The 11,999-nt window shown below is 36.4% G+C and overlaps 1 protein-coding gene across 1 annotated transcript; it reads left to right on the top strand.

Moving 5' to 3' along the window:
* Positions 1-324: 324 nt before the first annotated feature.
* bdh1 (3-hydroxybutyrate dehydrogenase, type 1) lies at positions 325-11,351 on the top strand. Its single transcript, XM_041262677.1, has 5 exons — positions 325-604; positions 7,141-7,251; positions 7,877-8,018; positions 9,713-9,865; positions 10,304-11,351. The coding sequence occupies exons 1-5, from the start codon at positions 401-403 to the stop codon at positions 10,771-10,773; spliced, it is 1,080 nt and encodes a 359-aa protein (XP_041118611.1). The 5' UTR covers positions 325-400; the 3' UTR covers positions 10,774-11,351.
* The last annotated feature ends 648 nt before the right edge of the window (positions 11,352-11,999 follow it).

Genomic DNA, 11,999 nt, shown 5'->3' with positions numbered 1-11,999 from the left:
GAACATTGACTATATCTGCAGAATTAGTACTGTCCACACAGGAGTAGTAGGCTACAAGATTACAAAATTAATGAATTTTCTAAATATTGTACTTGAAGTAATATTACTAGTTAACTAGAACTTCTTGGAACCATGTAGCTAAATACTAACGGCGTATGTAAAATATTGTGAGAACAGCCTTTCAGGAAAAACTTAATGTACAAACCATAAAAGGGAGCTTTAGTTAGTTCCCTGCTCAGTATGCATTTATTTGTAAAGCCAACACTTCTAAATAAAGCTGCAGTGTGATAGGATAGGTCAGAGCAGGAAGCTGAAATCTGTTTGGGGTGTGTTCTTGAGTCCTAACACCGACTATTTCAGTGTTGCAAAGCAGAGTACTCGAGGGGCAGCAGCATTTAAAATGTCGAACATTTCCTGTGTGAAGATAGTCATGGTGTTGTTTTCTGTGTCATTAACTCTAGTTTTAGGGTTATGGCTCCCCGACGCTTTAAATCTCGTTGCAGGGCTTTGTGGTTTTACAGTAACTCAAAGCATTGTGCTGGTGTATTTCTTGTTTGTGCTGATATGTGTGGCAATGCCCGGTTTGCCCAGGGGATCCGTGAAGGTAAGATTATTATTATTATTATTATTATTATTATTATTATTATTATTATTATTATTATTATTATTATTATTATTATTAATAATAATAAGTCATTTAGCAGACACTTTTATCCACAACGACTTAAAGACTTGGGGTGAACTATGCATCCATGACTGCTGCTGCAGAGTCACTTCCAATAGGTTTTGTCCCATCCGAAGTAACTATTAAACACATTTTTTTGTTTGTTTGTTTGCTGTGCAACTGACTTTTTGTCGCCAGTACTATACATGTCATTGCATGCAATACTGTATATGAAAAAAATGACCAATACGAACAGTGCCGAATATATACAGTATATAGTTTGCCAGTTTATTTGCATTTCTTTGTTTTAGTTTTTATTTATAGCGCGGTCTGTATAAATCAGGACCAGAAAGCATTGCAACTGTAGCTTTGCTCTATCAAACGTTAACACTAATTGGCAGGAGAATCTCCCAAGTAACTTAGGTATTAGTTCAGACGACTGCTTTAGTTTGTGAGGGCATGCTGAGGATGAACCGGGAGTAAAAACAAGAAGTCTGATAAAATAAATCCAATTTAGGAAATGTATATATATATATATATATATATATATATACTCCCTGACCTGCGCTTTCTGTGTGACAAAACAAGAGCACAATAAATATTGATCACGTACCTATCAGGAAGCTCAATTTAATGGCATATCTAGGTGTTTTTGTAAGTTAATTAGTCAAAGTCTGGGTTAAATTATTGCTAAATAAATATTTTGGATAGTAGAAGCTTAGTTCAAAGTGCAATTCAAACCACTTGTCTAAACATTAACTCTTGTTTATTGAAAGCTGTGGTCTAAAATGTAATTTTAAAGCAGCAGGTTATTCCAATAAGAGAGAGGAGGAGGTAACGTTTGGTTTTCACTAATAGATAATCACATTTCACATACTGTACTGATATAGAGCCCCATGGTGTGAAGCCATATTGAGGTCCAATGTTCCATGCATTATTCCTTACTGTTAGCAGAACCTTACTACACTACATGTCTACCACATTCTGTCATCTTTCAGGCAGAAATAGGAATGCAGTTTGATTCTGCCTTGACAATCTATAAACTTAACAAAGATAATACTGATGATAGTATAGCAGTGCCAATTAAAACAAAACAAAAAAAAAACAGCATTAAAATGTAACTGTAGGACAGTAAGCTTTTATATAGGGTCATGTTATAGTAATACTGGTTATACATCAAGGCAGTCAGCGGACAGTGTGTTTCCAGTGAATTCTTTGGCTTTGAATTCTATGTGGCCCATGATTCTTCCACTGTCAAATCTGTGGGAACAAAATGCAATGCTTTATTTCCCTTGTAGTTATTGGAAAGGCACCAAGTTTGCTGCACGACATCATTTCTTAAATAAAAGAGCACATTGTTAATACTTGGTGTTGGAAAACATGGATCGAGAATTGATTAGGGGTTTGCTACGCATGTGGACTGGCAGAGCTATACTGGTGTTCTTTTCTGAAGAGACTAATATTGCAGATAGCAGACTGTTTGGTTCAAATTGCATGTACTGCTAACCATTGATAAAGACGCTGCGTCTACAAACTCTTGCCCAACAATGACTGCAAGCTAACGAGATAACAATGCTGTGGACTAGAAGGGAACAGGTTCTAAAGACTTCAGAGAGATCAAAAGAGATAATGCCACTGGCATCAAAGGGGGTCGCAAGGAGATAACAAAAGGCAGATGTATGGACCTTTTGTCTCCAGGAGTGTGAAGAATGCACTGAGTTCAGAGGTTGTCACACTAGACTACACACACAGACATACACACATTAACACTCACACAATAAATTAAATTACCTTGACCATTGGTTAAGTGTCAGAGAAAGGGGAGGTGGACCATCTATACAGAAGGGTATTTAATGTCATGCAAACATTGTAATGTTGAGTATTCTGCTTGTCCTGTACCTGGGACCAGACTCCCTGCATATTTCAATAAACCTGGCAACTGATTGAAGAAAAGGACTCTGTGCATTTTCTTGAATCTACTTACTCACCATCTATTTTTTTTTGTAAGTTACTTCATTGGCGAGCCACCTGCGGACTGTTTCCTGAAACTTTTTTTTTCCAAATACCGGGGGGTTGATACTTGATTACGGAGAAACCTTTTTTGCAAGCCTGTATCCCATGAAGAGGACCAGGACAAAGCAAACAGAAGGAGACTGTTTCTACTTTCAGCTCAGACGGTGTGGAGAATCTTTGAATCAGGACTTCAGATCGAACATATAACCACGTACATTGGTGAGTAGTTACTGGTTTTTTTGTTTTATATGCAGTTTTTAGAATGTAGTGAGAATCAAGGGTAAAGTATGAAAGAGGACTTTTGACTACTTGATAATTCATGTACATTGAGGACACAATTAGTTAAGACTGCTTAATTAAAAGTGTATTGACTATTAGGACTTTAGGTATGAAAGAGGACCTCTGGAATCCTAAAAAAAGTCATGAGTAAATCGTGTAGTGTTATGACGTGCCAGTAGAGTTTATTGGACTAGTTACACGGACTTGTATTGCTCAACAGGTACGGGCATACTCGGATTTATGTTTTATGTTTGTTTTTGAGAAGATTTGTTACACTTGTTTTGTCTTTGTTTGTACTGTTTGGTTTATATGTCACGATAAGGGGGCAATAGGATAAGCCTCTTATTTAACTGTCCACATTAGGTGGTACAAATAAGGAACAATCAGACAGTAAGTTCCAGTTAAGAACATTGGTAACAACAAGACAAAACTAAAAAGTGTTGTTGTTTTTTTTGTTAGTTTTGTTTTGTTGGGAGTCTGATCAACTCCAAATATGTTAAAATATAATATTGACGGTCATCAAATGGATGACTGGAGAATATGGAACATAGGCTATGTTTTAAAACATGGCAAAAAGGGAAGCTATGTACAGAACAGTAATGTACATGTTCATGTAACAGATCAGGAGTGTGTGTCTCATAAGAAGAAAAAGACAAAGGCAATTCAAGACTGGTAGCCCACAAAAAACTAAACAAAACAAAAAAAATAAAAATAAACTGTAATGCTAAAGATTCTATATCAACTTTGAGGAATACATGTTGTAAAAATAAAATTAAAAGGTCACATTAAAATGTAATTAAGAAGTTGTTTATTAATGATTGTTTGAGTAATTCTGATTTTGCTTAAGCGTGGAGATAAAGTAACTTCTTAGTAAAATTACGTACTAAGAAATTGTTTATTAATGATTGTTTGAGTAATTCTGATTTTGCTCAAGCGTGGAGATAAAGTAACTTCTTAGTAAAACTACGTACTAATAAGTTGTTTATTAATGATTGTTTGAGTAATTCTGATTTTGCTTAAGCGTGGAGATAAAGTAACTTCTTAGTAAAACTACGTACTAAGAACCAGCACGAATACTTATTGTGTTGCCCCGATCATAAGAGGGTTTGATAAGGGAAAGAGACCCAGGTTAATTGATGAATTATTTGACTGCAAAAAAATGGCCAACCTTTGGACTAAAACAGTAACACAAATATACAAAGAAACAATGAAAAAGTTTGTATTGGATTATATTGATATACACAGAGCTTTTTGTTTTTCTAAAGGTTAACTAGAAAAGAAAGTGTAGAGAGAGAGATAATGTAGAGATTGCTGAAAACAAATGTTTCTGTCGATCAATAAATCTGAAACTAAGTAAATCAACCTTGAAATATTTTATTAAATATTTTCATGAAGCAAGTTAAGTGTTTGTTTGTTTGTGAATTTTATGAATCACCTATGAATACATATTTGAAACCACAGATCACATGAGAATGAAACAGGAATGTTGGCGCAAGGGATTTTACAGTGCAGTATAGGACTGTAGGCTTGGTGGATAGTGGTACTGGATAATCAGCAGTACTGATTATGGAAAGTTTTTAGAAACTTATTTTTCAAGAATTAACAGATTTATTGGAAACTTATTTTTCAAGAATTAACAGATTTATTTGTAAATTCTTGAAAATGCATGGCGTGATATTAATCAAACTAACACGTTTTTGAAAAGGGTTTTATAACTTGATTTAAAAAACAATAAAAACAGAGAAAGGAATCTGTTTGCTACAGGCAGATAAACTAACACAGAGAGACTAAATAACTTACCTAATAGGCTACTGTTTTATCAGCTGCAAGAGGGTGGGTTATTAAATTGAAAATTGAATAAGCCAATACCAATAACTTTTTTTTTTTTATTACATATACAAGATATCACTGAGGGATAATGTATACTAAATGGACCAGCAACTACGTGTAAAATCTTTGGTTGACATTAGGCTGTCTGTGTTAGTATACTGTCACCCTACAGGGTTTTTTTGTCAATTATAAGCACAAATCGAAGTAGTGCACAATTAGCATAGGACTAAGCCCCTACCTAAAGGGTTACAATTTCAAATTGGGGAACAAATGTTGCTTATGAAAAAAAAAAAAAAAAATGGGGGATGGCTAGGGTGCCAATTGGGAAAGTTCCATATGAAACTATGGACAAACTTGTGCAAATCAATAAAGATTGTATAAAATATATTAACTTGAAGTTTTTTTTCGATTCTGGGTGGTGTGCTCAGAAATCGCTGTTTTGTGATAAGACAAAAATAAAAAGACTTAAAACGTGCACTTAAACACCAGTAGAGATCTTGTAAATAAATAAGCTTACAAAGGCTTAAACAGATCACTGGATTTAAGAAGCGAGTATTATATTTCTCTGTTACAAACTGCTTTAATAGCCTATACATTCCCAGATGAAATAAAGAAAATTCAAGGAGAGAATAACCCCATTGAAGGTTTAAATGAAATCAGATGTTATCAAAAGAATTAATATTGCACTTGATTTTTCTTCTAGGTTTGGAAAAGAAATAATTCTGATGGAGATTCAAGTATTGGGACACAGGTGGAGACAACGGTGAAACAACTGATCATACAGCAGGGGCTGTGAATGGGATGAGACCACTGAAAACTGCTGTGCTACTGAAGAATATTGTCAGCTATACTGGACATTCATTTTGAAAAGAACGTGACATTTGAATGATTCAGTGTTGTATATGTCTAAAATGAATGAAGGGAAATTCATGTTAACATTATTTGTAATAGGTTAGCAGTAGAAGTGTTGTGCAAAATGATTATATTTGTGGGGGTATTGTATAGAGAATATCACGAGATGTAATTAAGGTTTTTTATAACTGTATAAGAAAAGAAACACTTACCTACTAATGTATTACATATAGATAGTTAAGCATTCACATGCTATTTTACTATTTGTTCAATGTATAGTGATCATTTTTAAGTCATAGTTTTAGTTTGTAATCAATCTTACGTGCATTTTAAGATTGAGATGGTCGAGCTAGAATATTGGATTATAGAATGATGGAATTTTACATATGCAAGTTAAAAATAACAATGATTCACCTAAATTTGTAAGGTCAGAGCAACATACCAATATCCAGAATTGGCTTCAAAGAGAAATAGGTAGTACAATAAAAGATTACAAAGAGGCGAAAGCAAGGTAGATACCTACACATAATGGAGAGACTTAGAATGAAGGAACATGCTTCACTATAATATATTATACAAACACGTTACTTGATGTGACTACTCAGAACCAGCGAAGAGGACATCTGAGGGCTCGGGATCACGTGAGCAACTTGGTTGTAGCGGGTCACCCCCCCCCATCTTATATTTTAAAAGTAGGGTATGTTGGAAAACATGGATCGAGAATTGATTAGGGGTTTGCTACGCATGTGGACTGGCAGAGCTATACTGGTGTTCTTTTCTGAAAAGAGACTAATATTGCAGATAGCAGACTGTTTGGTTCAAATTGCATGTACTGCTAACCATTGATAGAGACGCTGCGTCTACAAACACTTGCCCAACAATGACTGCAAGCTAACGAGATAACAATGCTGTAGACTAGAAGGGAACAGGTTCTAAAGACTTCAGAGAGATCAAAAGAGATAATGCCACTGGCATTAAAGGGGGTCGCAAGGAGATAACAAAAGGCAGATGTATGGACCTTTTGTCTCCAGGAGTGTGAAGAATGCACTGAGTTCAGAGGTTGTCACACTAGACTACACACACAGACATACACACATTAACACTCACACAATAAATTAAATTACCTTGACCATTGGTTAAGTGTCAGAGAAAGGGGAGGTGGACCATCTATACAGAAGGGTATTTAATGTCATGCAAACATTGTAATGTTGAGTATTCTTTTTGTCCAGTACCTGGGACCAGACTCCCTGCATATTTCAATAAACCTGGCAACTGATTGAAGAAAAGGACTCTGTGCATTTTCTTGAATCTACTTAATCACCATCATTTTTTGTAAGTTACTTCACTTGGTTTTTGTATTTTCCTTTATTTTGCGTGTGGATGACCTGTCCTGACTGTTTTTTTGTTTTTTTCTTCGATGTAGCTTTAAGCTCTTTAATCACACTCTCCCATGAAAGCTATTACCATAGATGGTGTTTTAATTGTTGGGTTTTCCTGAACAGGTTGAAGGGAAGGCTGTGTTCATTACAGGCTGTGATAGTGGATTTGGGTTTGCTCTGGCAATGCATCTGCATGCACTGGGGTTCACAGTGTTTGCAGGATGCCTCCTGAAGGTAAGCTGGCAAGCAGGTATAGAATTGTTCTGTTAAGCCACTTATGTAGTCTTTGTTATGCTATATATGTAAAAAGGGTTCATCCTTTGGAAACACAACTCATTTCAAACAGAAAGAGTTCAGTATCTGTAGCTGACCTAATATATCCTCCATGAAGCCTCCAGGCATCCAGTGTTAAAGCTCTTACAGTACGGAAGTGCCCATTTGATTTTAATTAGTCAGACTTTGCTGTAAATCAAACAGATACAGGGTTACAAGTAAATGAGAGGCTATGATTAAAATGTCACTATAGTGGCACTGCATTTTGCATTTCAGAAGTCATCAAATCAAATATATGTACATAACGTACAAGAATGTTATTTATTTTAATAGCAGACATATATGCTAATGATTGACAATTATAACTGTCTGCCCCATGAAAGAAAGGAGGTTTCAGTCTTTGTGCTTATCCATTAGATCCCAGTTCAGTGGGTAGTTTGTGACATGCACAACACCCCACCTTGGAAAATGCAATTGGAGCACCAGAAGGGTGTTTTGGGGGGAGTACACAGAAACAAAAAAATAGAAATTGCTATTTTTCTCCCTTCTCAAGCTAAATGTAGTTAGTTTTTTGTTTGTATGGCAGGAGAAGGAAGGGACCGGGATGCGCGAGCTGGAAAGCATAAAATCGAACAGGATGAAGGTTGTGCAGCTGAACGTGTGCAGTGAGGAGGAGGTGGCTGAGGCTGTGAAGTGTGTGAGGAAACACTTACAGGACACTGAGACAGGTAAGGGACTGCGCATTTCTGAACACGCCACCTTCCATGAGCAGGCAGAATTTACCATGCTATCTACTGACACAGATAAGGGAGCTCATGTTTCTGAACACGCCACCTTCCAGAACTGAGCACTGTTTTATTTTTTTTAAATACATGCATACAATACATACATTGCAATTATTTTTTTTTTTAAATGTAACAAATACAGATGAAGTCATTGTACAGTGTTTCCCATCATGCCTGTGCATGGTAACCATTAATCTTTCCAGTTTTATACCAAAATTAGGCACTTTTATGGTTTGCAGACTTAAGAACTGCATTAAAAAAAAAAAAAAAATCTTTTATATTCAATGTTACTGACTTTGCATTTTATATTTCATTATGGAGGAGAATATATATATATATATATATATATATATATATATATATATATATATATATATTATATTCTCCTCCATAATGAAATATAAAATGCAAAGTCAGTAACATTGAAAATAAATTTTTTTTTTTTTTTTTTTTTTTTAATTATATATATATATTCTCCCAATTGTGGAGCTGCCATATAGAAATGTGAGACACATCATCCATGTGTCCATTACATAGCCTATATTGTTCTTATACAGTTCCACGGTTATGCCCCAATACAGCGCTGTGATCCCGGTTTCTATTTTCTGCACTATTAATAGTTCATACACTATAGGTTGAGACTGTCTCATATGTGTTCATGGGTTACTTTGAGCTCCCTAAGAGATAGTCGGATACAACTGTTTAATACAAGATGAGACTTCCTAATTTTGACTTCGTTTTCAATGTACGCGTTTGCAGTACCAAGCAATAATAACACAGCAAAACAAAAACAATGTGTATTTGTATTTTTCTCCCAAACCTATTCGTAGATTCCCTCTACGGATTAGTAGTAGCATTGCATTCAGTAGAACAAAACAAAAGGGAATAACTTTTCTGTCCTTTACTTCTTTTTGGGTTTTCTTTTGTAGCAAGAGAAACAAACACTCTGGACTTAAACTGGGGCTTTGATATTGTACATTACTAGCAGAAAACTGCTTGCATGAGGGACTCAGATACCAGGTATACTGTAATCGAGAAAGAAATACCTAGCCTTCATAAAATAACAAAATTAACCAAAAGCAAGCTTCTGTGCGCCTCTCTTCCTGTGTGTGTGGGCCCGGCCGCCCGCAGGCAGGTTTTGTAAAATGTTCCAAACAAACGTCGACCTCGTAGGGGCCCCAATTCTACTGGGGGCCCTACTCTATAGCATAATTTGCATATAGGTTAAGCCAATATGTATTTACTTTCTAGTATGAGTTTTAATGACACTTCTACTTTGCTTATTATTGCCACCTGCTGTTTAATCTCTGGTGGTTGCTTCTGTTGGATGAGAGACATGTGAAAATTATACTGTTTTCATCACTGTTAATGAAACCAAAGGTTACCTTTTGATAGTTGTTTTCTCAGTAATGCATTTTCAGTGCCTCATTGTTCTCTGGGATACGTGTTGACACAACAGATAACAGAATGGAGGAGGAATAGTATCATGTAATGGAGTTAGGTGCGAGCAGGAGAGCTGGTAGCTGTTTCTACTTGTACTATCTGTGATCATGTTCTTGCAGTTGCAGGGGCTAGTCATATTCACAAAGCTTTATTATGAATGCAGTCAATTTTGATATTGTTCATAATCTCTCCAGGTCTGTGGGCGCTGGTAAACAATGCTGGAGTATCAATATTTGGAGAGGTGGAGTTTACAAGCCTAGAAACATACAAGCAGGTTGCAGACGTGAATCTGTGGGGCACCATCAGGGTGACAAAGGCTTTTCTTCCGCTCATCCGCAGAGCCAAAGGTAAGCTGGACTAATGTGCTAGAAAGAGAAGAACGATTTAACACAAAAAAAACTGGGAGTAGTGCTGTCAAGAAAACTAGTTTAGACAGTGTGTTGTTTATGTTCTTGTCATAAAATGCTCTCCTAGTCTTATTAACGACATGTGCAAACTAGTTACAAACCACAGTACAGTTCAGACTACTTAAACTACTTCAATGAATTATTTCTTGTCAGTACAATTGGGCCCAATTACTTTGTAATTAACCAAGGAAAAATACAGTAACACCCCCTCCTGGTGATCAACTCAGCATAAAGACCACTTCACTTTTAACGGCATTCTCTATTAGTACATTTTCTGTGCCCTCTCCCTCTCTCCCTCTCTCTCTCTCTCTCTCTCTCTCTCTCTCTCTCTCTCAACCAGGTTTTTATTAAGACTCCAGAGTTGTTCCTTGTTTCCAGGCAGGGTTGTAAACATTGCCAGCATGTTTGGAAGAATGAGCAACTCATCTCGTTCCCCGTACTGTGTGTCCAAGTATGGTGTGGAGGCCTTTTCAGATTGCCTGAGGTACGAAATGCATCGCTGGGGAGTTAAAGTCAGCATCATCGAGCCTGGAAACTTCATTGCTGCCACAGGGATCCTGACACATGACATTGTCATGGAAACAGCGGACAAACTGTGGAAGGAGGCCCCTCAGATTGTCCAAGAGGACTATGGGAGGGCGTACTTCGACCGCCACGTTTCAGTCTTGAAGTCCTATTGCAACAGTGGGTTGAGAGACGTAGCAGTTGTTATAAAGGACATTACAGACGCAGTCACTTCCTGCTACCCATACACACGCTACAATCCGATGGATGCCTATTGGTGGATCAGGTTGCAGATAATGACCCATCTTCCTGCTGCCATCGCAGACAGGCTGTATATTTATTAACTTGAGCGTGACCGGGTTACCAGTACTTTATGTTAATAAGAAAAAAGCATTCTCTTAAACAGGTCAAAGTATGCACTACAGCTACAGAACATTGTGTTTTTATTTGTAGTGTAAAGGTGAAGTGATTCAATACGCACTACTGAGATTTTTGCCCACATCTGTAGAAATTCAAGGATTTTCTGGAGAAAGACCTGAAGAGAAATGAATACACATTTTCAGGGCTTAATCTCAAGCCTGTTCTTTAGTCTATACAAGTCTGATAATTAAGAATTCAATGTATAGACCTTGAACATAGCTCTTGCACAGACTGATCTGTTAATCTGTTCTATTGCTTGACAAATTGACATTATAAACTAACCTATCCTGTTAAAGCAGCCAGTACCAAACATTTCTAACAATGTGATATGCGGAAATAATTATTTATAATCCACTCAGGTGATCTGCCTAGATGGTGATAAATAATTCTGTTGCTTTTTGTGAAATGCTGTTGTTGGGGTCACCTCTTAAAAATGCATTATTATTATTACAATTCTGCTTTTTCCGTAATCACTTATAGAATTAAAACATGTTAATTCAAACTAATTGTCAATGGAGTTCATTCTTTATTCTTGCAGAAGCACACTACCCTTTACAGATTCATATGGAAAGATTGTAAAATAAATAACCAGAATAAAAATGTATTATACAAACCACCAGCCTAATTAAGATCACATAAATGCTGTTTTGTCAAGTTGGTCTAGCATGTCATCTGACCATAGCATCGCGTCCTTCAGATGGAGAAAGAAAGCTTTGTTTTCTATGCTGTAGTTCAGACCAATTTTCTGCCATCTGTAAGCATGAGGCTTGTCAGCAGCATTATTTCTGAGATTTTTTTTGAGGTTAGGAAAAGGCAGAATGATAATGTCTTGGTTTAAGATTTCAGGTGTTCGATGTAAAAAAAACAGATCTGACTGCAGCTCTGTATCTAGGTAAAATCTGCCTTGGGCAACATAAGCTTTACAGACTAATACTTGAAATTGAAGTAACAAAAACTGCCTGATTGAATGTTGTACATGCTAACCTCAAAAATAATCTCAGAAATAATGTTTCTGACAAGCCTCATGCTTACTTAGAGATGGCAGAAAATAGATCTGAACTACAGCATAGAAAACAAAGCTTTCTTTCATTTCTTCCTCTGAAGGACACAGTGCTATGGTTACATGACATGCTGGACCTACTTGACAAAA

The sequence above is a fragment of the Polyodon spathula genome, chromosome 11 (assembly GCF_017654505.1).
Source record: "Polyodon spathula isolate WHYD16114869_AA chromosome 11, ASM1765450v1, whole genome shotgun sequence".
NCBI classification, from domain to species: domain Eukaryota; kingdom Metazoa; phylum Chordata; class Actinopteri; order Acipenseriformes; family Polyodontidae; genus Polyodon; species Polyodon spathula.
This window is presented reverse-complemented; position numbering and strand designations above follow the sequence as displayed.